This window comes from Macrobrachium rosenbergii, chromosome 43 (genome assembly GCF_040412425.1).
Source record: "Macrobrachium rosenbergii isolate ZJJX-2024 chromosome 43, ASM4041242v1, whole genome shotgun sequence".
Taxonomy (NCBI): Eukaryota; Metazoa; Arthropoda; class Malacostraca; order Decapoda; family Palaemonidae; genus Macrobrachium; species Macrobrachium rosenbergii.
Window position 1 is genome coordinate 21,764,125 of NC_089783.1, and position 25,330 is coordinate 21,789,454.

The window sequence follows — 25,330 nt, forward strand, 5'->3', positions numbered from 1 at the left end:
TGTGACTGTTACCTGTAGCACTGAAAAATTACACTGTGGCTTTCCATTATCTTTCTTTTCAATAAGCAGACAATACTCCAACATCAGGAGGAGCATCAGGAGGAGCCATGGCACATAGCCTACGTCATCCTACTCTCAGTGGTGGGCGGGGACCAGGGGAGAGGGGGGTTATGGGGAAGGATTGTCATTTACCAACTCTAAGTACCAGTGATCCTCACCTTTGCGCGGGATGAATGTCTTTTCCAATATTTTCCCAAATGATGAAAATGAAATTTAAATCAACGCAATACAAAAACGATGAATTATTGTTATTCAAAATGATATTGCATAACATATTCTAGTAACGAATAATTATTTTAATTCCTTTGTTGAAAGCTAATCAATTGTAGAATGAGTTGGCACACAACATGTAGCCCATAATCTTTTCTAGCCAAATCGACGGAAGGCTGACAATTGTCATATAAGCCTAATGTTCTATGTGATGCATTGGATGATATTGTGTTCATCTTAAACGCATACTAGCTGCTTCATAGAGCAAGTGAAATGCTTGCCTACAACAGAAACGACTCAGACAGTGTGAAAGCACGAAGACTTTTTGGTGCCACTATTGGCGGCAAGGCATCACAACATGCCAAAAAGGACATTTATGAAGAACACACACTACTAATTTTACAGTGGGGCTTTGTTCCAGAAATTGTTAGTCTTCCGAATCTCAGAATATCTTTCGTGGTGAGGTTGTAGCCCATGCCCTCCTACACCCTAGCTACAACCTACGACAGTCGACTGCCTACCACGGACTGTAGAGCCACCTCCGTATATGGAAATAGTGGTGGTCTGTTGTTACTGGTCTCGGCTTACATTTGCTGGGCGCGCGAGTAGCGCCCTGTCTGTCGCCCACCATTTCACTCAGATGTGAATATATTTACATCCAACGTTTGCTGAGATCAAGAAATAGGAGTATGGCTAGCAACTTCATCCCTTGGGACAACCTACACTCTTTGACATTCCTGCCTCTAAAAGGGAAAGGTGGATGTATATGTATATGTATATGTATATGTATATGTATATGTATATGTATATGTATGTGTATTTCTATATATGTGTATACGTATATTTATATGAAATAAGAGACACAGACAGAAGAATAGATAGCTGGAATGAGTATTCTAAATCGAAAATATGCAGTCAAGAAGTCTTCAGATGATTAATCTGTAAGAGAAGAATTAATTTTGTAAATAGCCCAATCCATTATTGCTTGTGCATTGAAATCTTCACATCAAACTTGAAGGTTATAATTTTTTTTTGGGGCCAACGCCGCCAAAACAAAGCGCCTTGCAACGCACTTTCTTCAAATCTGGGAAAAAAATTCTGCATACATTCTCCTATTTTTTATCTATCACAAGAGTATTGCAAATCTAAATAAACTACTCGCGACGTATCGTGGTTTCACCAAAACGTAAAAACAGGAAACGTCTGGAAGCTGGAGAGAGAAAAACCAAATGCCCTTTGATAAAGAAAGACCAGACAGAGGTGAATTTCTTATCAGTATCTGGGCAAGTGACCTGGGCTCAAAACAGTATATATAGCCCACGTTCCTTTCTCTCTCCGTCTCACTCCTGAATCGTCTATTCGCCGAACAGCTCCTTCAAGCTGGTACCGCTTCCCTCGACATCATGAAGGTACCTTCATGTTCGTCTACAATCGGTGGAAATTAAAATTCGTAGTGAAAGTAGAAAAGTTATTTTCATATATGTATGTACTTGTAGGCTAGACAGGTTCCATTCAGTGTTTACACATACATATGCATAAATCCTTTGAAGAGTATATGCGCCGACGGAGTTTAGTATTTTGTACTGACCAGGCCAAGCGTTCCCCAACTCCGAAGATCGAATGATCAGCGTTATAGCAAATGTAGTATTGTCGTCGACAAACCTTTATTTTGCCGCAGTGTATACGCGCACACACATACACAATATATATATATATATATATATATATATATATATATATATATATATATATATATATATATATATATATATATATATATATATATATTATATATATATATATATTGCGTGTGTGTGTGTAGATAGAGAAGAAGTTGTTTAATTCATCTTTGTCAACTTTGGAATCGGTGAATCGGAAAACTTCAAACTTTGTACCTCACCGCTCCATTTACCAAACTCCCAAGAAATTCGTACTTAAAAACTTTACTGACAATCTCTTTTCAGCAGTAATTACTTGAGTGATGTAACTTACTCGGGAACTAAAAACTTCAAGGATAGAAAACTAGCTTAGTTTCAGCCCAGTCTCAAGGTTGCTACATTCGGAATTCCTGAAAAATGCTCTTACTTTTTTTCTTAGTGTACTTGAACTTTTTCTATAGTCGGGTGCGTGTGACTACGAAGCGTTTGGTTTTTCTTTTCCTTTTTTTCATGGGCTTCAAAATATGTGAAATTTGCAAGTAAATATCCAAGTATCGTAATTTTTGGCACGAAGTCTAGAAAAAGTCTTCAGTTTTAAATTATATACATTTTTTTTCGAGAGAATTGCATGCTCAATGTCAGTATGGCAACAATCTTGTCTCCAAATCGGAATTCCTACATAGACATTCTTCACAGATTAAGAAACTAAAGATTTCCATAAAAGGCTCACCAACTACATGGCGTGAATCTTACATGGATTTAAGAGTGGTGTCTTTCTCATTTTTGTCACACCATTAGCTGGGCGTCGATTCGACAGTGCTGATCACGTTCAAATATTCTTAGGAGACTTCCTATCTCAAAAATCCGTATTAATAATTAATGTACACATGGCCTGTATGCTTAACAAAATTAACATATAAGCCAAAGCGCTTTCATTGGCATCTAAAGAAGGCTGCGGTAAAAGTCGTGAATATAAAACAATCAGGAGCAGAAATGTTAAAGGTCACTTCATTAACTTTCTATTTATATCTTCCTTTTCAGGTCTTGGCATTGCTGATGCTGGTTATCGTCGCTGTCTTCAGCGCCCCCTCACCTCAAACTGAGAATCTTTTTGTGAGTTGACAAACAAACATATATTAACCCCCTTCTCTGGCGTAAGAAGGGGATTATAGTTCGAACTTGGTTTTTTTTTTTTATAATAGTCCGCTGCTTCATATGTGTCTTCTACTTTTAACATCCTTCTTAACATATCGTTAACAATTCTGAATTCAGTACCTACTGACGAATCTCCATTTGTCCAAAATATTACCTTCAAATTCACCATTGTACGCTCTTCGACACATGGGCATCCATAAGTAAGCAAATAAACAACACATATTCCTGCAATTACTGTTGCTGGAAACATTCATGCTTTCATGAATTATTTTCACTGTTTTAATGTCATCACGCTCTGGTTTTCCACAGCCCATCATCCCTTACGAATTCGCTTATGAAGTCGCCGACCCCCCAACCAACAACTACCAGAACAGAGCAGAGATCAAACTCCCCAACGGCGACGTCTTCGGTTCCTGGTCTCTTTTGCGCCCAGACGGAAACATCCAGACCGTCACCTATAATGTTACTGGAATCCAGGGCTTCCAGTACTCTATAGTCCTCACGCCAACTGGACATGCAGCAGCGTAAACCCAGTAGGCCGAATCACCGTAAAAAAAATATTCGCCAAGTCCCTGCAACATTCTTCGGTATCCTTGGATTATCTTCTCTGGGTACCAACGACATGTTGTAAAAAGGGCTTCTGAAGGCTACAAGGAAAGATTTGGTTAACGCGAAGTAAGGTCCATTTCAAGAGAATCTGATTTTAGTCTTTCAGAAAACGAGTACTAAGAAGACTTCCCGATGCCAACATTGACAAAATCATCACCTTCATGCAGATTTCGACGGTTAATTGAGTGTGAATGATACTATGCAGGGAACTGGAAACTATTAATCTGGCTAAGAGGAAACACTGAGATTTATTTATTAACGAGAATCTAGTTCTGTTCTAATGGTGAAAATAATTAATTACACTGAATCACGCTTATTTACAATGAGTTCAGTGATTCAAGTCTTGACTTTAGCTGGACTTTTCTTTAAATGTATTTCAGAAAGCTTTAGAAAAAGTTAGTTACAATGATTTCCAGTTTCCAAAGCAAATCTGACATGAAGCATCCATTCGATTTCTGCGCATCCGAAGGCTTTCCCTTTATTGCGATTGTTTTGTTACTATTCATGGTCTTTCATCTCATTAATTGTAAAACATGATCACGCTTTTCATCGGTCATCCTTTTCTTATCTTTAATGAATTTTCACCACTGTTTTGAAAATAAAAGGCCCCTTGTTATTCGTACGGAATAAATGAGAAATACCATTTCCTATTTTTATTTTTTACTCCAATGATCATTTCGTTATTGGTTACTGCAATATATATATATATATATATATATATATATATATATATATATATATATATATATATATATATATATATATAGTAAATGTAAATGTGTTTGGCCATCTTCTCCCCTAACAACTGAAGCAAGTCAGTTTGTCTACATATGCAACTTTTATGAGGATTGGGCTGCTGCGTGATACAGTTGGCGAGGTCGTTGTCTTTATGGCTTATATGTGTGTGTGTGTATGTATGTATGTATATATATATATATATATATATATATATATATATATATATATATATATATCGCTGCAAATCGGAAGGTCACATTTAGAGCCTCCTTTACAAGAGAAAAAGTTTATCGTGTCACATCAAATCATTTATACACACACATACATACATATATACATACGCATATTATTTTTGCACTTTTGTTTTATGTAATTTACTATAAATAATTTTCTAGTCTGAATAATTTTATAATAATAATGTTCACCACAAACACGAATTTATACAAATATATGAAGCACCTGAGGACGCTGAACTTAGTTGTCCTGCTGACTAAAAGACGGACAGAGGCAGAGAAACTGGGAGGTTATGTCATGACCCCAATTGCAGTATCCGTTGCTTTATTTCGTTCTATTAGCTGAGAGTCCTTTCTACCAGCTTATTTTTGTAAGTATTGTAGAGTTATTAGGTAATCGCACGTAACTGCCGCAATGACTAGATTTTGCAGGCAAATGACCATATAAGTCACTTTCTCGAACCTTCAGCTCTTACATAATCTCTGTGCTCTGGCCTGCTGCGTTCAGGACACAACTTCCTAAAAATGCATATTTATTCGGGAGTTACTGATTTTATCTACTTTTAACGACCTTTTTTTGTGCTCAGATTTTATTTTTTCAAATTTCGACTTTCTATTCTAAGAGAAGTTTGCTTGTGGAAGAAAATGTCTTTGTGCTTATAACTTAAAAACTCTTTTACATTATGAACTACGACAGTAAATAGCGTAACAATGAGAATGCTCATAATTTCATATCCAAATTAATTCGTTTATCTATTCGTAACTAAGAAACAAAAAAATTTCGCTAGCCAAGAAATATTTATATAAAAAATCAGGAACTTTTAGAGTTGTACGGTTAAACAACCAACGATAAAACAGATATTCCAGAAAAACAGAATCAGAGAGAGCAACGAGGGAGATTACAACCATAGTCAAATGCGTAGAAAAGGTTAAGTATACCAGACCACTGAGCTGATTAACAGCTCTCCTAGGGCTGGCCAGAAGGATTAGACTTATTTTACGTGGCTAAGAACCAACTGGTTACCTAGCAACGGGACCTACAGCTTATTGTGGAATCCGAACCACATTATAGCGAGAAATGAACTTCTATCACCAGAAATAAATTCCTCTAATTCTTCATTGGCCGGCCGGAGTCTCGAACTCGGGCCTACCAGTGCTAGCCGAGAACTCTACCGACTCATTCAACGAGGAAGGCTTTGAGCATAACGCAGGAAATGACACAACAAAACATGTCTGAGAGAGAGAGAGAGAGAGAGAGAGAGAGAGAGAGAGAGAGAGAGAGAGAGAGAGAGAGAGAGAGAGAGAGAGAGAGAGAGCATGGATATCCATGAGGGCAAAATCAAAAGCTTTTAAGATTTTCTCAAAGCGCCCCCTGAATAATGTCTAACGGACTGCCATATAATCCTTGATATGAATAGACGAAAAAATATTCCCGAAACAAGTGGAGCGCAGTAAGTGGCAGTTTCTCTGATAGTAATATTCATGTTCTTAAATGTTGGAATCTGAAAGGCCTACAAAAATTTTATGATATAATGGTTAAAAAACATTAACTTCAGGTGGATGTAGGTGGGTGGCCCCAACCATGCATTTTGAATCATCCACTATTATTGCATATTCGCATGCGTTATTTTTGAACACGCCTAAATTAGTCCGCGTCCCAATAAATGAAAATTAGAATTATGATAATTTAATGGAAATTCCAATGTCTTTAAGATAATGGAAGACAGAGGAACAAAAGGACACAATTTTAGAAGTTCCCTTTGTTTGATTTTACCTCCACCTTAACAGTGAGTGAAGATTGAAGACATACTGAAAAATCACTCGTCATTACAAAAGAAACACATTTTCAATTTGACTTGCACTGAAAACCGCTAAATAAAACAGACCTTCAAATTACTGTTAATAATGGGGATTTAATGAAAGCCTTCCTTGTGAGGAGATTCAAATTTCCTGAATCGTCAAAACTGTTAGACACAGAAGGAATTTGAATCACCCTATAGGACCATTGTCTTTCACTTTGCTTCGTAGACATCTGCAAATACCGCAGAGAGACCGTACAGTAAAGCAAACAGGCCTACAGGTATATATCAGTGAGGAAATTATAAGTCTTTATTAGAGACAATAAAGTAGAGTAAAAATCAAGGATTAACATTGCACGCAATAAGACATTCCTCTTGTGATTTTCGAGGAAACGTTCGGGAAATAAAGCAGGCGAAACTGTCACGAGTAAATGTGACAAGGGAAAGACGCCCAGGACTTAACGGGGAAACAACAGTTCTAAAGGAAATAGATGAAGAATACTGAGGGTTACTCGAATTTCAATAGGGACTCAAAAAAAAAAAAATAATAATTTGCATACTTATTACTCCAAGATCTGGAATATGCTTGAAGAACATCAAAATAACTGAATGCAGCAGAATAAACCAAACGATTCCCAAATACTGGAAATGAATTACTTTATTTTTACTCTTTTATTTTGTTTGCAACTTATTCGTCGCCACTGGAGTCGCTCTCCTGAATTACGTTGATCTCTTTCAGAATTGTGAACCGATTTCCAGCAACTAATTAACAATGATTTCCATAAAAAAACAGAGAAGAACATTCGTCTACTAGATAGTTGTGTCACCTCTTGCAAATGAACTTCATCACCGGCCCACTTTACGCGCAATATAAGGAGCATTGTCATCACCTTGTGTCGTCTCTCTCTCTTTCAGCACCTCTTCTCCGGCAGCTTCTTCTAAGCCGACTGCTCTTCTTCTTCTTCTTCTTGCAATCATGAAAGTATTCTTCATTTGAGGTACTCTGGCTTACTCTGGTAGTCATTTGCTGTGGTCATCGGCTTACACCAGTAGCTCGAGAACAACACTGAACAAATGTGACGCAAGTGGAAATTTGTTGAATCTTCTCCGGATCTATGCAAACTTGTCAGATCTGTGTAAGTATAGTAATCAAATTAAATGAATGCACTATTCAAGCCTTCATTGCTTAATACTTATGAAGCGAGAAGACATTGCTCTTTATTTAGTGCCGTCTGAAGTCGTTGTTCAGTAAAATACTGGAAATTATCTTTCCTTGTTGAGGAAATTTTCCCCTTTCAGAATCATTTATGGAGTGGAAGTGTTGCGTGCCTGCATTCCTTTATTATGAGTGCATCATTAAATTTTGGTGATATCACAGTGACACAATTCTTAACTTAATTTATCCAAATTCAAGTACTACCTCATTACAAATCGCGAGAAATTAGACGAGACAGACTCTCATGATCAAAATTCATTGCAAAGGAATTTGAGCACAATCGTACTTTATGCATAGACCAGAAAAGCTAACGGAAATCACAAGAGAACGACACCCGAAAATTCCTTTATCTCATATTTGAGCATACAGGCAAGATGAATTGAAAGGTTTCACGCAAATGTTCTGATATTCTGAGTATATATAAGTAATAGCCAGGGATAAGGACTTCACTTCCAAAGGTGCCTCAGACATACTTTGAAGAAAATCTGTAAAATATTACTCTTTTTATTTAAGTGAAGGCTTTGCCTTCTTGATATTGTATGGACAAATAGAGAGAGGGGTTCCACTGTAAAGTTACGGTAAATATCTTGAAACCAATAGAAAGATTTGAATTTTCTGTCTTACTCCTGAACTTCAAAAGCAAAGGAACCAGTAACCTTCGAAAAACAGATTGTTAGATGATTAATTGGATTAAACCCAATATAAAGATATTTTCATATGATTTATCTCCATGTCTCAGGTCCTGGTTCTGGTTATGATGGTATCAGCTGTGTTCTGCATCCCTTCTCCTCAGAGTGGTCATTCGGGCAGCCTCTTCGTAAGTTAGCGTAGGAAGCTTTTATTTTTTCTTATTAGTAGAGTCAGTGGTTACGTACTAACCCTCTCCCAGACAACAGAACGGAATCTTGTTCTTACTATCTGGCTCGGTAACTTATTTTGGTGATGTCCTCGTATAGATTTCCATTTTAAAATATGCTGTAAACCCAGCCATTACGAGTAATCATTCAATTTATTTTTATTTTAATTGTTCTCTATCTTAATGCTTTGTTATGCTCTGAAGAGCCATATTTACTTATCTAATCATTTATTGATTCATTAAGCTTATTATTCAGCCACATACCTGTCATTCTTTTCATTTCTACTTCATTGAAATAACACAATCCTCATTTTCTCTCAGCCCATCATTCCTTACGAGTTTGCGTTCGAAATCTCCGACCCTCTAACCAACAACTACCAGAGCCGCGCTGAGGTCAAACTTCCTAACGGCGATGTCCTCGGTTCCTGGTCCCTGCTGCTTCCTGACGGAAACATCCAGACCGTCACCTACAACGTCACTGGAATCCAGGGCTTCCAGTACTCTGTGGTCCTTACTCCTACGAACAGACTTTCGGCGACGAACAATTAGATCTTCTAGTAGCGTTCGGTTTTCCAGGTATAGAATCCTGGAATACTGTTTTCCGTGAGATCTTATTCAGGGGTCCAGAAATTAACGCCGCTAGACACTTCGCGTTCCAGATATGAAACAAAGGGATAGATGTACTAATCATTTATTCTGGAATATGGAAAACGAGAAGGCTCATTGATATAATCCTTATCAAAACCATGAACTTCATACCCCACTCGATTAAAAACTTTCGTGAAACCGAAAAATACAATGCTGGAAACTGGAAACTAGGCATTTTTACATAATATCGTATTTTCAGATCTTAGTAGAAAAATGTTTATCGACATTATTCATTCTTCCATTGACTGATATACTTCTTAGCAACGAAATTTCGAAAAGAAAACTCGAGTACGTACATTTAAAAATGCAGTTTCCAGCCTCCCAGTACGTTCGATTCCATTCATATCCTCTTTGTTAATATTTTCGCCATTGCACTACATTTTTTTTTATCAGTGGCTTCGTCTGCAAAGACGACATCGCAGTCACCCAAATGTGTAGCCACTGATGTATTTAATTGCTGTTATAAACATGTTATTTTGTTTTTTGTGTTAATATACTTTATGTAAATGAGCTGGCATTTGACTTAACCATTTTCATTCTGCAACATTTTTAACAAAGGTGAGAACCATACTTTTAAACTAAACAGAGACGATAAGGCTATTACAGCTTTGAGAGTAAATATATATATATATATATATATATATATATATATATATATATATATATATATATATATATATATATATATATATATATACGTGTGTATGATTGATTTGGTGCAAAAAACACACATACATACAGATGTGTATGTATTCATCTGTATATCTATCTTTCTATATATATGTGTGTGTGTGTGTGTGTGTGTGTAGTATTGCCTTATAGAGCCACTGCTAGAAGGGCAGGATTATACATAAGTATATATATATATATATATATATATATATATATATATATATATATATATATATATATATATATATATATATATATATATGTGTATGTGTGTGTGTGTGTGTGTGTGTGTGTGCGTGTGTGGAATTATGTCATATTCAACATTTTGTAGCACTGATCAGACTACAAGCAATTAAAACAAGTATCTGTAATCTCCATTTGTCTGCTTTTAAAAACAGACCACAGACAAAATAATGGATGATGTATGAATACATTTTCTCTGAGAAATGCCAAATGGGAACAAGACCTAGAATCTTTGTAATAGATGGCAAGAGCTTAAAATGTCATCCTGTCATTTAGATATAAACTAACAGCACGCAAAGTAAAGGTTAATTCCTTTTCTTTGCGTTAAGTTTAAAATATGCGTGACTCTCAGTTAAATCGTTCTTTGAAAACAATGCATGCTATGCTTGAGAAACTAGAGGCTGCATCATTTCTGTAGAGTTTTTTCTCGTAAAGAGCAAAAGTTGAACGGTAAAATTTTGAGGAAAAACCAGTTATTTCCAAAATTGAAGTATGAACGGTAAATGTCATTTTTGAAGAGCAGGGCTATGTGGCATAAGTGATAAATTAACAGAAATAAAAAATAAAGGAAGAAACAGCGAGTTTCAGCTCCATGCAAGTGAAGGATTAGACAGCTTAGAATCTTACAGGAAAACAAATGAATCGGTTAAAAAATCATGAGATTAAGTAACACATTAATTGATAGCTCTAAATGGCCAACGGTGTGGGGGTTAGGTTTCTTAAGGTTGATCTCCGGATTTTATGCTTTCTATGACCTTCAGAGCTGATGCATCGATGCACAATTTATGCGGGAAAAAAATTGCTCTGCAACTTCAACTTTCAAATAAATGGGGTCCGTTTCGAGCGATACTTTCGGCAAATGATTTGACCAGCATCTTTAGGAGCATCTTTGTACAATAACCATCTCGTTTTCCTCTCGCATCCTTTCACAATCGGCGTTTCTTTAAGTCACCTTCTCGGTTCCTTCTGGTTAGAGTTTTAAAAGTCACTGCAAGGGGAGCTTATTGTACCTCGAGTGAGTGAAAGGGAAGCTAGAATGAATTTCATCTTCATTTCATACGTTGCTGATTTTAAGGAAGAAAATCATTTAACAAAACACATCCTGCTTAATAAATGTTTGACAAATACTGTATTCGGAAAGATCAAAATCTTACTCAGTCACTACTTATGTAAATGACCATTTACCTTCATACTCACATCAAAAACACAACTTCTAAATAGGAAGCGTTCAGTGATCTGCTATGGCAAGCCAAAAAAAAAAGAAACTTTACAAAAAAATATGCAACCTTCTGCTGCCTCCTTGGACTCAGAAATGTTTTATAGTTTTCCGCTATGTCATTATTACACCATAAAAAAAGATAACGTACCTGGTGTCCAGCATTCAAGAAACATGAAAAATATAGATGACACTTTTAAGCCGTGATTACCAGATGATACTTTTTGTCAGCGCTGCTAAGTCATTTATGGCAGGAAGATTATATTTTTAGTGTTTATGTTAAGCCTTGGCCTATCTACTGAGGACTTTAATGGCACTTTTCTTGCTTTCCTTCACTTCCTTTACTTTGTTTTTTATTTATCATAATTATCATACCCATTTATACTATATATATTTTAAATGGTTCATACATGGTGCGAGTTGAATTCACTTTGGCTAAATACGTTGTCCTTAGTTATATATCTCTGAATTCGCTTCTGAGCAATGAACATTGGTGCATCATGACTGACATGTACTATTAGCAGAAAGGCATGCAGATGATGCACCCAAATACAGTGTAAATATATATATATATATATATATATATATATATATATATATATATATATATATATATATATATATATATGTGTATATATATGTATAATGTGTGTATGTGCTTGTGCACATGCACGCTTGCGTACATGACAATACTCACAATACACACACAAAAAAATCAACACTGACACATGCAAACATAAAATTACAATGAACTGAAATGCATGCCAGTCTGCGGAAGCAAAATGACTTCGTTGCAATATGTAAGAAATAGATGCATAGATTAATACAGACTTTATCCCTACGCGGAACATACCTGCTGATGTCATTCTTACATAAAGAAGAGGAAGTAACAAAAAACATACCTTTTGTGTCCTCAATAGGAAGACTTGGTGATCAAATCCAAATCTGTGGCAAAGGGTAGTTATTACGAAATTGGACTGGGCAAGTGACCTCTGCCGGCTGGTTCTCCCTGCTCTAGCTCTTAGCAGTATATATAGAGCACCGTGAGTGCCTCTCACCATCTCACTCCGCGAACGCCTCGTCTCCTTCGAACAGCTTCCTCCAGCTGATTACTCTCGACCGCCATCATGAAGGTATGGCATTATCTTTCCAGCCTTTGAGAACTCTGAAGGCGTTTGTCTTCTCCTGTGGCAGTGTTAGCTCTCGTGATTCTAGCTTGCGCTTCTTATTCCGATCACGACTACGTAATTCAGAAACTCTTGTATATGGTTCTGTTTCAGTTCTTGTGAAAACGAGGGTTACTGGTTTGTGCTTAAACAACGTGGAGATACTTGAAGGTCTTGACTTATAACTTTTTACGAATTTTGTCTAAGCATTCATCACTCTTACAAGGAGATAATATAGGGTTGTATTACTGTATACGTATAAAATTTTTTATGACGACTCATGTTCATATCGAAAAATTATTTATGTTATTTACAGTATTTTTCATTTGCATAAAATTACCCCTTTTGAAATGTGCAAGTTAAAGACGAATAATAATTAAACAACTTCTCAAAGGGGAGAGAAAATGGTCTGGAAATTACTTTTGGAATAATCACTAGTCTTATGTTATATTTTGGACGAGCAAAATATTTTTATGTGACAACTAAGAGCGATGACCAACAGGCTGTAAAGCATGTACAAATTCAGCATTCTGGTGGTTTCCTCCGTCGAAATCATGTAGGGATACGAAGTTTTGCAAGGTGTTTCAAACTGCACATGCTACTTTATACATTAATTTAAAAATCACGAAAAACAACGCTCATCTGCATAGACGCCAGAAAACGAACTAAAGGAAATGGGCATTTATCTCTGAAATTTTTTCTTCTCATCTCCGATGACCTTAGGAATCATAATGCTCCATTTTACGTAACGATTAGGTTAAGTTAAGAAAACCATTACGGTGCTGACAACTGATTTTCTTTCCCTCTGCTTCCAGGTCTTAGCTATGTTGATGCTTGCCGTCGCTGTCTTCAGCGCTCCTTTGCCCCAGGGCACCCAATCAGATGGCCTCTTGTGAGTATACTATTTGTAAAAAAATTTTTGTTTCTAATAAATGTCAAAAAGTCAATGTATATTTACTACAGTTGTTTGTTATTGCATTTCGTAAGACTAATAATGATTTGCCAACTAAATCATAAGTAGTTAAAATATTCACAGAACTGCTCTAAGTCGAAATTTTAGAAAACTTTGTAACTTTCCTATTCTTATTGCAGCCTATTATTCCTTACGAATTCGCTTATGAAGTCGCCGACCCCCCAACCAACAACTACCAGAACAGAGCAGAGATCAAACTCCCCAACGGCGACGTCTTCGGTTCCTGGTCTCTTTTGCGCCCAGACGGGATCATCCAGACCGTCACATATAACGTCACTGGAAACCAGGGCCTCCAGTACTCTACAGTCCTCACGCCAACTGGACATGTAGCAGCGTAAACCCAGTAGGCCGAACCACCATAAAAAATATTCATAAAGGTAAAAATCCCCAAATTCCTGCAATATTCTTCGGTATTACCAGTTTATCTTCGCTGGGTACCACTGAAGTATTGTAAAAAGGAATTCTAATTAAGACTACAAGAAAATGTTTGTTTAACGCTTACCACAAACTGGCTGCTTTAGTCGAGTTGATTTGATTTGATTTAAACAAACGGGCTTGATCTTTGGCCGATTTGGCCGAGAGCTGATTTCTGTACAAGGAGCCTAGCACCATCGTAATGATACCTTCATGCCGATTTCGACTGTGGATTATGAGACGTGGAAAAGAAAACATCTTTGGAAACTGGAAAATTCCCGGATGGGCCGCTCGAAAACTTTGCTAGTCTGATACCGTGTTGTAAATTCCAGCCAAGCACCCATCCTCCCTTTCCGGTTTTCTCAGGAGTTAAAGAGAGAGATCCTTTGACATACAGTATATCCGACATTAGCGTCTGATTCGTATTTGTTAAGTTAGTTGTCATTTCATGATTCATTTTCTTTGCATCCTACTACAGGAGGTCAGAGTCCTGGTTGACTCTCCTCCCTCATCTTCATAATTCTTATCTGTTTATCAAAGATATTTACATGTTATTGTTACTGTAACAATTGGCCTTTTGTTTTCAATACAAATATATCACATATGTGTACATGAAGTTTTAAAATATCCTCCTATTAACATTCTATGAAAAGGGAAGTCATGACCAGTACTATTCGTATATTTTTTGAAATGTTATATTTTGCGACTTACTTGCCAAAACAGCGTTATAGTTTATATGGAATAACTGAAAATTAGTATTTATTGATGTAGATAAAACTGGTAAAACCAAAACCAAAAAAAGTTACAAGTAAAACTTTTAAAAAGTTAATAGCTGGTTACTTACAATTTCATCCATGAGGATTTTTGGCATTGTTACTATTTGTATGGTGAAAAAATGCATTTAATTATACCAGAATTTGCCAGTAAATTCAATTATTCATTCATAATATATTCTAAATACACGACTGAATTATCATTTCAACTTGTATAATATATAATTTTTTACATTTATCAGTTTACAGTTGTCAGCAACAACTGCGTTTGCAGACCCGATCTGAAAAAATCAGTTTGTTATTAAACCGAACACCTCCGGCCACTCTGGAATCTCATTCGATACAGAGACCCAATAATTAGAGTACTGGGAACAGTAGATCTTAACCGGATTTATGTCATTTCAGATGCTGATTAATGCAGGAATCAGGGTAAAGATTTTTGAGTATCGAAAACAAACGCGCACGTCACCATTCGCTCAACTTAAATCATCTTGATACGAGGTGGGAAAAATCTGGTGATTGTAACTGACTTGTACATAGTAGCAGTTTTTGAGTACGACAGATGCAGAAGGCACGATGGTTGATAACATTCACTAAAACGGTAACAGCAAAGACTATAGCTTTCGTTTTCTGGATCTAAAGATTTTCATGTGAACTCATTTTACACCTTAAATCCTCAGTACCCTTTGAAATTGAATCTCCATCAAATCTGTCATGAATTTCCTGTGGGTCCATGTACTATATCATATGCAGATTTTTCCTATAACTTTTCAAAGTACTGGACAGGAAAGTTCTTTACATCCAGAAAGCCCAATAGGTATATTTAAGATAATTATGAAAGCCTGCTTTCCAAGAAATCTCGGACCCAGTCTTAAGGTTACTGTGAAGAACTTACAAGTCATTGTCATCACGACGACCATACACACACACACACACACATATATATATATACACACATACACACATATATATATATATATATATATATATATATATATATATATATATATATATATATATATATATTAAGTTAAAGGCTCATATGGCAGGGGCTGATCTCCTGTTTTTATATTTATATATATATATATATATATATATATATATATATATATATATATATATATATAAAGAAAGGCTCATAGGGCAGGCGCTGATCTCTGTTTCTTTATATATATATATATATATATATATATATATATATATATATATATATATATATATATATATATGTGTGTGTGTGTGTGTGTGTGCATACTTCGTTAAAGTCTGCGTTGACAAAGTTCAACCTGTGGTCGTCATAATGACAATGACTTGTGAGTTCTTTCAAGTAACCTTGGGACTGAGCCCAAGATTTCCTGGCAAAGTACAGTGTGTTTTCAATTTGATCCGTAAGGAGAAAGTTAATGGATGGTCACCAAAAGAGGCTCGTTCCATTAGTGATGATACACTTATTTTTCATATCTAGGTATATCTTAAGCTTAGATTCAGCCGTTATGGGATGAAAATGGCAATGAGTAATGTCGTGTTTTCCTAAAGACAAAGATTTCATTTGAAGCAAAAATTGTTTTCGATGTAAAAGGAAACTTAACATTTTACGAAATTCCGTTTTTCTTTATCTAATCAGAGTGTTCCTTATCAACACTGGATGTATTGATTACTGGAAAAATTACTCAGCGTTTGCGTTATTCTAGAAATTTCTCCGCATAAAACAATTTTTCACACTAAAACTGGCTTACCATAATCATCGAGTGATTTTCGATTGCTGGCACTTACAATAAATGGTGAAATTTTACCCCAGCCACGTATACTATTATTACTTCTCACCAGAAAAATACAATATATTTAAAAGGTTATAGCTTCTGTCCTTCAAGGCACCCAGATTAGGGTAGGTCCAACGTAATACTATTTCTCCGTACCTATCATGACAATCACTACTGTCAACGCGGAAAGTGCAAATGAAGTCATTCTTTAACCTTCACGTTTTTCACTCACTGAGAAAGAAAAAATGAAAAGACAGAAAGAGCAAGGACGAAGGAAAGTGATAATCATTCTCGTTTCGCTTCCTTGTCTTATTTTCTTTAGATGGACAGCCTTTGGGCATCTTATGACCATTTGTGGAAAAAGAAAGCATAATGATTTTTTTGTTTCTGCATATAAATATACACACATACATACATACATACACATATATATTATATATGCATATTTTATATTATATATATATATATGTGTGTGTTTTTTGTTTCATGATATATGTATATATATATATATATATATATATATATATATATATATATATATATATATATATATATATATATATATATATATATGATGTATGATATATATATATACTTCTGTGAAAATGTAAATGATACATTTGTGACATATCATCATACATAATTCATTATATATATATATATATATATATATATATATATATATATATATATATATATATATATATATGTGTGTGTGTGTGTGTGTGCGTGTGTGTATGAAGTGCGAAACCTTAAAGGTGGAGCTGGAAATCTAATGTTTAGTGGCAATTTGGGGAACACTACTTCATCAAACAAGAATGCATAGATGTTTTTTTTCTATGTTCATTTTTGTCGATTAACCTCGATACAAAACAAAAGGAAGGCCATTTGATGTTAAAACAACCTGAAACCAAGACTGCAGTAAAAACCTGCGTCGTAAAACTTAACTGTAGTTGCGAGAGATAACTTTGGAACTCATCAGCCTTGACCAGCGGGCATTTCTAACCAGGGGTTTTACATAATAAACATCGCTTACAATTTTAAACTCAAATTGGGGCTCAAGAAACTTTGGTAGGTGGATCAAGTTTAAAACAGGCACCATTACATTTTTTAAAGATATCTTGAGAGATAAAATAATGAAATTGTTCTCTCTCGACATGAACTTTAAACCCAGAACGACCAAGAAATCAAGCACCTTGAGCCATTAACATTTTGGAATGACTAACGACTGAACTGTCCAGCCAAGCATAAGGATAGCCATTCAGTGTTGAAGACAGTAAAAAATAAAAGGGGAGGGGGGGTTGGAGTGGTTGGAGAGCAAGATACAGGAAATGAAATACAAGGATTTAAAGATTTCACTGTGATATAACAGTCGGAGATGTTGGACAGCAAGACTGAAGGAAGGGAGAGGGGATGGAGGTAAAGTAAAAGGTTAAAAAATGATAGCTACAGCGAATAAAGAGCTATAATCACATAGAGACTTTCAATATTAACAGCAATAAGTGGAACGCAGACTGTCTCAAGACTAATAGTGACCTCCCGAACTTGTGGAAAATTTGAGCATAAATTTCAGTACGAGACCGAATTCTGTCGACAATTGGACGAGAAGCCCATTAACGAACTCGTTAACAGGGAACAGGTTGTGTTCGGCTTTGTCGCAACCAGTTGCAGGATGGACCAACCAGCCAAGCACAAGCTGACCTTTCGGAAGAGCAAGAGCCACTTGATGATCAGTCATGACTATATATATAAGGTCACCTTGGGCCAAGCAGCACGTCGACGCACGACTCAAATGTTAAGTTGCATTTTTTCTCGATCGTTTACTGAGTCATAAAGTCCGGAAGTGATAAAAAAAATTAAAGATAGCTCCAAAATGGATGTTTTTCATAGAAGAAAACCGAGGTATTTATAAATCCTGCTCAAGTTTTTTACCATTTTTTTATGGTTGTGTATGTTATAAACCATCAAACGACGGTCGTTAAGATATCATTGACTTAAATGGATTTTGTCATTTTTACTTACTCACGAAAGAAACGTCTACAATTTAATCGGAATTAGCGAAGAACAATAATAATACTCCATAAACCTTTCATCCCATTCTTCACTGAAGGCCAGCTAGAATATAACATTTGGCAAAAGGTCAAGCGCTGGGACCTATGAGACCATTCAGCACTGAAACGGAAATTGAGAGTAAAGGAGCTTTTAAAGGTGTAACAGGAGGAACACCTCGCAGTTGCACAATGAAGCAATTGTCAGGAGAGGGCGGAAATTAAGATGAAAGAAAGAGAATATGAACGGAGGTACAGCTATGCTCAAATCTAAGGGGCGACATGATTCTTTTTGTATCGTCCAAAATCTCAGACTCAACGTAACGTTGCCAAGTAGTGTTAAATTTTTTTTTTCCAATGTCATACAAGTCGCCAAGTTTGCGAATTCATAGCAAGCACTATTTTCCCTGTGGTTATATTAATATGATCCCTTTTATGCACTGGTATAATTCGTAACCTGTGTGATTTGAACTTTCTCTTTTACATTGTGTAGATCAAAGCCCCGTGTGATAAGGTTAGCGCTTAACATGCTCCTCGGGCTGGTCAACGTAACTACCTCTGCAGCATTATAACAGTAGTCCTAATAAGCTCAACAGTCATAACAACATTTTCAAAAAATAGGAATATGAATTACAACAAGTTTTCTTTGAATGTTGAAGGTTTAGGCTGTGTTCAAGCTGCCTGTGTGTTGCAAAATGATTTATAGGCCTAAATATTAATATAAGCCTTCTGAGATGTAATCTCTGTTACTAAAGAATTTATTTGTTGAGATTGTCTGTTCTTTGACGAATAAAAGATGATGAGGATTTTAATTACATGGAGAAGATGGTTATTAGCAGGAATATATATCAGTAATAATGTCAAGGCCTATGGAACACTTGTTTTTTAACTGGCTTTAAATATCACTTTCTTAAAGTCTTTCTCCTCGCTTTTGGTGTATAATTTACTCATTCATAAGGTAACTTCAAGTGCAAGAATGTGTAGATAACTTCATATGCTTTCTGGCCAGAAATTGTTAATACAGAGATGTGAATGATAAGTGTAATATATTTATAGTAGGCTAAGTGAAGAAATCTAACACACCTAGGCCTAGGAACAAAATCTTGACTTTAACAAAAGAATACTTTGCTAAAAAGCCATAATTTTTGCAGTGGTTAAAAAATATAGCTTAAATTATTTTATTTTTATGAAAATCCAAATATTCTTCTAACAAATAAGAAATAAGTGGTTTCAAGACAATTTCATTGTCGCTAATCATTGTCGACCTGTTACACCAGGTGGTTCATGTTGCGCCGCCACTCTAATGGTTGCGTAACTCACCCGTTGATATCGGCGGATGCGTCCTATTCTAGTATTTACTTATTTAAATTTTTCCAGCATCAAAGCGTAAAAACATTCAAATAAGACTACTTCAAATTTTATGGTTGCATTGGAAGCAATATTAATGTTATGACAAATTTTTTCGTTTTTTTTTTATTTAACATTTGAACTGAGGTTTGATGATGACTTTTTTTTCCTCAAATGCATCGGCGATGAGGGAACGAAAATTTTGAAAATGTTTCGTTACTGTTTTACCGAAATTTGACTACAAGCGATATTTTCTTACAGTTTTGGAATATATATGACAGATTTCACTCTTATGGAACCTATTATGGCCTTATTGTAAGCAATAATCGTGTTTTCGCATTGAAATAAGAGAAAAATATGGAGCATGTTAGTTGCCAGTTCATGAATTTTGAACGAAATCCTATGCAATCATGTCGTATCACTTAAGAGCATAGCTGTACAATCAAAGGAATGAAAGGGTTGTCAATGAAAGCCAAGCATAATAGATTACAATCATTTGTAATTTTCCCTCACTGTCCATTTTCACTCTAGGAGACAGGAATCATGCATGGTATAGTCAGCGTTCATGACAGATACGGTATGAATCGTTTAATTTAACTTAGCCAAATTGTCACTCAATGTTCATGCTTAATTTAGCTTGAATTGTTTGGGATAGTTTCACTGAATACTTTTCGCATCAATGACCGAGAGAGCCGGAATTATTTGGAACATTTAAAAAAATATTTGTGGTATTCTTGACATAAGGATATCATTATTGTAACTATCTTATCGACATTAATTAGTAGTGCTCACGATGAGAAAAAAGTAACATCTTGTCGCAACTAAAAGCGCCCAGAAAAAAAAAAAATTGAAAGTAAAAGGGATGTGAACAAATCCGAAAGTTACGCCCTGAATCAAGAACATCCTCCCGCCTTGTGAATTTCCAAGTTTTTACCTCTTCCGAATCCCGTTGGATACCTGTTTCGAATTCAAGACTCTCGTTTTAGCTCTCATCAAGAAACAGCTGGCCTCGTTCGTTATCAGTTACGACGCCTAGCTGTCAAGTTTCAGCAGCCTTTCGTTTCTTTTTATATTTCTTTTTTTTTTTTTTTTTTTGTAAATTGGAAAATAAGTCTTAATGACAGTGCTACTGATGTCGATGTTTGCACGTTCCAGCGAGGCTGTCGTGATACGTTAAAGTGCCATCCAGTGTTGCTTCTTACTTATTTATCATTCTTATGGAAAAAACGAAACAAGAATAGAATGTTCCATTTGGGATGAAACAGAAAGACAAGTCTTGCTTTCTACCCCTACCAAGTAAGGATGCGTTGTGTATTCTTGTTATTTCTTTATCTACTCTTTTTTTTTTTCATGTCATCTTGTTTGCGGCAAATAATCAGATTCTGGGAGATAAGGACATAAATTTTGGGGAGAAGGGACCTTTTAAGGGGTGGATTGCTAAGCAATGACTGAGGTCTACGAACTCCCAATGCCCTCGTTCATATATACATTTCATCAGTTGCTGATTTGTTAAGCTATATCTTTTTATCGGGTTTATACTCTACTTCTCTCTTCAGAGGTCTGTTTTTCTCATTCTCTCTCATGGGACACTGTTCCGTTTTGTTGGTTCAGTAAATAATGCTAATAATAGTGATAATAAAAATAATGATACTGTTTTTTAACTTCTTTTACTACTGCTCTTTCTAACGCTAATCTATAGAAGCCAATCGATGAATTCTCTTCACAGTATTACTGATATCACCCTTCAAGCCCCTAATTCCTCCGCTATCAACTATTTCGATCTATCTACGAAACCAGTTTCTCTGATCTGGAATAGACACCCACGGACCAAAATCATATTCCTTGTGTGTTTTTATGGAGTTCTAAAGTAAGTTATTCTACAATTTAGCTTTATAACGTTGTTTTATGCATCCCTTCACTACAGCTTCCCAGTTTCCCTGTATTTCGTTCCATAAAAAGGAAATGGCTAAAAATATATTTTTTCTCGAACCAAGTAACACCTCAATTGTTTATTAATGGCTCCTTCTCTCACCCAAGCCCTGTATGACGGCAAATTTACTGGCAGTTTTGAGCATCTCCTCACTAAACCTTTGCACCAAGTAGCCAAGCATTTTTCTTTATTTTTGCCAACCTAAAGTGAAAAGCGCTCCTCCGGGTAATGTCACAAAATCATTGCCTTTCGGACCTTCAGTTGTGTGACTGGTATTGGATGACGGGCGCGTCTCTCGACGGCAAAATGTTCACAGATGATAGAAACGGCTCATGTGATGCCGCCTTTCATAACTTCCTGAGCAATGAATGACCGAGAAGTGAGCCTGAAGTCTAGTGCTGCTCTGCAATTCTTACGCCTCCTTAAGCAACATTGCTTTGCTTTTCCCTGAATTCTGATATAATCTTCAGGTGACTGCTTGGTTTGGAAACTTTAAATTAAGCCGGACATATGCAATCACAGGTCTTTAAACAGAGACACCCCACATGTGACGGAACAGTGGTTGAAGTCTCTCTCTCTCTCTCTCTCTGGGTGGTTTGGTTAATAGCACTGAACTGATACTTAACCGGCCTTGCACAAAAATTTTATTAATGTAGCTCTTATTGTCACTCGGGAAAAACAGAGTACTGTTTAGGATATACAGTGTTACAATATAATATATGACTCGGCCACTGGTTTCCGGAAGCAAGGACGTCGATGAAAATACCAGAATTTCTTGAAATAGTCAACTTAGGAATCGTAGAAATCCTTTATCTTCGGTGTATCAACAAACAACAAATAATAATGATACCTTGGAAAAATTTTAATTAACTCAAATAAAAGTGCATAAATTATTGACCGTCATAGTCGAGACTGCACAGTGAAACGACATAAACCATCACGAAAAGAGCCACGTTAGGAGCTAAAATCTGTGATAGTGAAAACGTAAATAAGCAGAGTGACTAAAAAAACTATCTGTTATATAAGAACGCAGCCATTCAGAAATAAATGAATGATTAAGTAAATAACAAATACATCAAGTCATTCTAAAAAAGTATGTCAACAATACACAAAAAGTAAATCCACTCCAACAAATGAAAGGACAGGCTGGATTCGAGACAATAGAAAAAAAATGCTAACTGCCCTGTTTTTTTTTTTTTGTTCCAGAGACTGGATCAGTGAATGACCGAGTGCGTCAGACAAAAAGGTTACTTGATCGCCTCGATCCACAGTCTTCTCGATCATCGTCTTCATAGCGATGATGAGACAGAAGGGAAGGGCTCAGGTGTTAGGATTGCTTTGCATTGCCGTAATCATCATTATTATGTTATATATCTCCTGGCTGCGCAATAAACGACATTTCCTTTTCCGTGTTCATGGAATTGTTCATAACTACTTCTATGCCAGAACAAGTTCCTCGTTGGGGGAGTGGGCTCCTTTCTCAGCTAGCATTCTGCTGGCCGCGAGTTCGAATCTCCGACCGGCCAATGAAGAATTAGAGGAATTTATTTCTGGTGATAGAAATTCATTTCTCGCTATAATGTGGTTCGGATTCCACAATAAGCCGTAGGTCCCGTTGCTAGGTAACCAATTGGTTCTTAGCCACGTAAAATAAATCTAATCCTTCGGGCCAGCCCTAGAGAGCTGTTAATCAGCTCGGTGGTCTGGTTAAACTAAGGTATACTTAACTTGATGCCAGAACAGGCAATTTATTTTCTTAAAATTACGAATAACTCTTACTATTACTATTCAAGAAGTTTCCTAGCAATGCTTTTTGCATATAAACAATCTCAGCAATCTTGTTATAACTAAAAAAAATCATTTGTACATGATTATTTCATAGATTTATACCAACCGCTATGAAATCTCTCTATACATAGATTAATTAACCATTTATTGTCGCCCGAATTTCAATGGAATTTTAAATAAGGAATTTTAAACTGAAATTAAAATAATACCGTTATAAATGAAGACGAATAATACTGGTTTTATGTATTATAGGAATACAACAACACACACACACACACACACACATATATATATATATATATATATATATATATATATATATATATATATATATATATATATGTGTGTGTGTGTGTGTGTGTGTGTGTGTGTGTGTGTGTGTGTGTGTGTGTGTGATGTATGTATATGTAGGTGCGTTTGTGTAGGTGGGTTCGTGTCTATGTCTTTGTTCTGAGTAAATACAAAAAAAGGATAGCTATGTAAATTAAATACATTATAAATAATGAAACTCTACCAAACTTGCTAAAGGATGGGTTTATGGATAAGGGACCTATTAAGTAAAACAATGAAGCATGAAGATGAACAGTTAATCTGCTGCAAAGCGGTTCAATAAAGATCTCGAGCCAATCCGGTTTCCACGCTCCGGAATTCAGGTTCATGATTATTAGCATTGTCTATGACAATAAACGTGATGATCTGTATAATTTTACAAATATAAAAAACATTAGAATATTTTCTCTCTTCAGAATGATCTAAAGTACCTCACCTGAACTTATCGTTACTTTTAACAGCGGTAAGGAATACTGAAGATTATTACATACAGAAAACAGTGAAATAAAACCCGACCAGTTAAACTGAAGAAAGCATTTTAAAATGAGGTAAAAAAAAATCACGTGATGATACTTTCAACTACGCTTTGGAATTTTTTCTCTGCTTCCATGTTTTGCCTGTCCTCACTTTCAGGAGGTTGTTCTAAACCTTCTCCCTTCCCATATTTCCCTTCCCTGCCAGGCACCCGCTGCAATAAGGCATTGCAGTAATCCTGCTAACGGGTTACGCATAAAAAATAAATATATTATATCAGTTTCTGCATTATTATGAATTTCTTAGGCTGCAGCATATACGGAACTTTCTTGCTTGGACGCAATTTAAATTGACGAGTGATTCCGGAAATCTCTTCCGGCCTCCTTTTCCTTTGATACCTATAACCTACACTTTTCAGACGGCCGGTGCACATTGCTTCTTCCAAGTCATGAACAATTCTTATTATTCCCCAGCTCTTTTAATCTTTTCCTCTGACGCCGAGATAGGAACTTCCGATTATCTCTTCCCTCTGCTTCACTCACAAAACCATTGACATTCCCTCTTCATTTCCTTGATATTACTGTTAACCATAAATCAGGTTTTGGTTCTTAAAAAGGTAAGGGAAAAGTCGTCAATCTAGATCTACGCCACTTTTACTAGGGGCCTTTGGTCTTGCAACGGGCCGCGTGCCACCTCATGAGACGAAGGTTTTTTTTTTTTTTTTTTTACTAAGGAGTGGTTGTAGTAGGATGCACAGTTTTTTGGGAGGCTCAAGTTGATGATGTAAACGCTTCTCGTTGCATCAAAGGTCACGTTTATATATTATAGTTGCACATGATGAGGAAAAGTCAAGTACGTACACAAGCTTGAGAGAGAGAGAGAGAGAGAGAGAGAGAGAGAGAGAGAGAGAGAGAGAGAGAGAGAGAGAGAGAGAGAGAGCTCAAACCAACAAACACGCTCAATAAGACTAGACAAGTTTTTAATGGCCTTATGTAACATGACAAGCGGTCGGAC

The 25,330-nt window shown here is 36.0% G+C and overlaps 3 protein-coding genes across 3 annotated transcripts; all 3 read left to right on the forward strand.

The window, feature by feature from the left end:
• Positions 1–1,613: 1,613 nt before the first annotated feature.
• On the forward strand, positions 1,614–4,335 carry LOC136828510 (cuticle protein 21-like). Its single transcript, XM_067086544.1, has 3 exons — positions 1,614–1,679; positions 2,970–3,041; positions 3,393–4,335. The coding sequence occupies exons 1-3, from the start codon at positions 1,674–1,676 to the stop codon at positions 3,609–3,611; spliced, it is 297 nt and encodes a 98-aa protein (XP_066942645.1). The 5' UTR covers positions 1,614–1,673; the 3' UTR covers positions 3,612–4,335.
• Positions 4,336–8,408: 4,073 nt separating this feature from the next.
• On the forward strand, positions 8,409–9,083 carry LOC136829024 (cuticle protein 21-like). Its single transcript, XM_067087414.1, has 2 exons — positions 8,409–8,495; positions 8,856–9,083. The coding sequence occupies exons 1-2, from the start codon at positions 8,409–8,411 to the stop codon at positions 9,081–9,083; spliced, it is 315 nt and encodes a 104-aa protein (XP_066943515.1).
• Positions 9,084–12,311: 3,228 nt separating this feature from the next.
• LOC136828511 (cuticle protein 8-like) lies at positions 12,312–14,476 on the forward strand. Its single transcript, XM_067086546.1, has 3 exons — positions 12,312–12,446; positions 13,295–13,371; positions 13,571–14,476. The coding sequence occupies exons 1-3, from the start codon at positions 12,441–12,443 to the stop codon at positions 13,788–13,790; spliced, it is 303 nt and encodes a 100-aa protein (XP_066942647.1). The 5' UTR covers positions 12,312–12,440; the 3' UTR covers positions 13,791–14,476.
• Positions 14,477–25,330: the final 10,854 nt, after the last annotated feature.

What these genes read in the sequence shown, in the direction of transcription:
- LOC136828510 (XM_067086544.1), top strand. An exon ending in CTCAAACTGAGAATCTTTTT is followed by an intron (nt 3,042 to 3,392) that starts GTGAGTTGACAA and finishes GGTTTTCCACAG; the next exon opens with CCCATCATCCCTTACGAATT.
- LOC136829024 (XM_067087414.1), top strand. Translation starts at nt 8,409, where the DNA reads ATGTCTCAGGTCCTGGTTCTGGTTATGATGGTATCAGCTGTGTTCTGC. An exon ending in GTCATTCGGGCAGCCTCTTC is followed by an intron (nt 8,496 to 8,855) that starts GTAAGTTAGCGT and finishes ATTTTCTCTCAG; the next exon opens with CCCATCATTCCTTACGAGTT.
- LOC136828511 (XM_067086546.1), top strand. An exon ending in ACCCAATCAGATGGCCTCTT is followed by an intron (nt 13,372 to 13,570) that starts GTGAGTATACTA and finishes ATTCTTATTGCA; the next exon opens with GCCTATTATTCCTTACGAAT.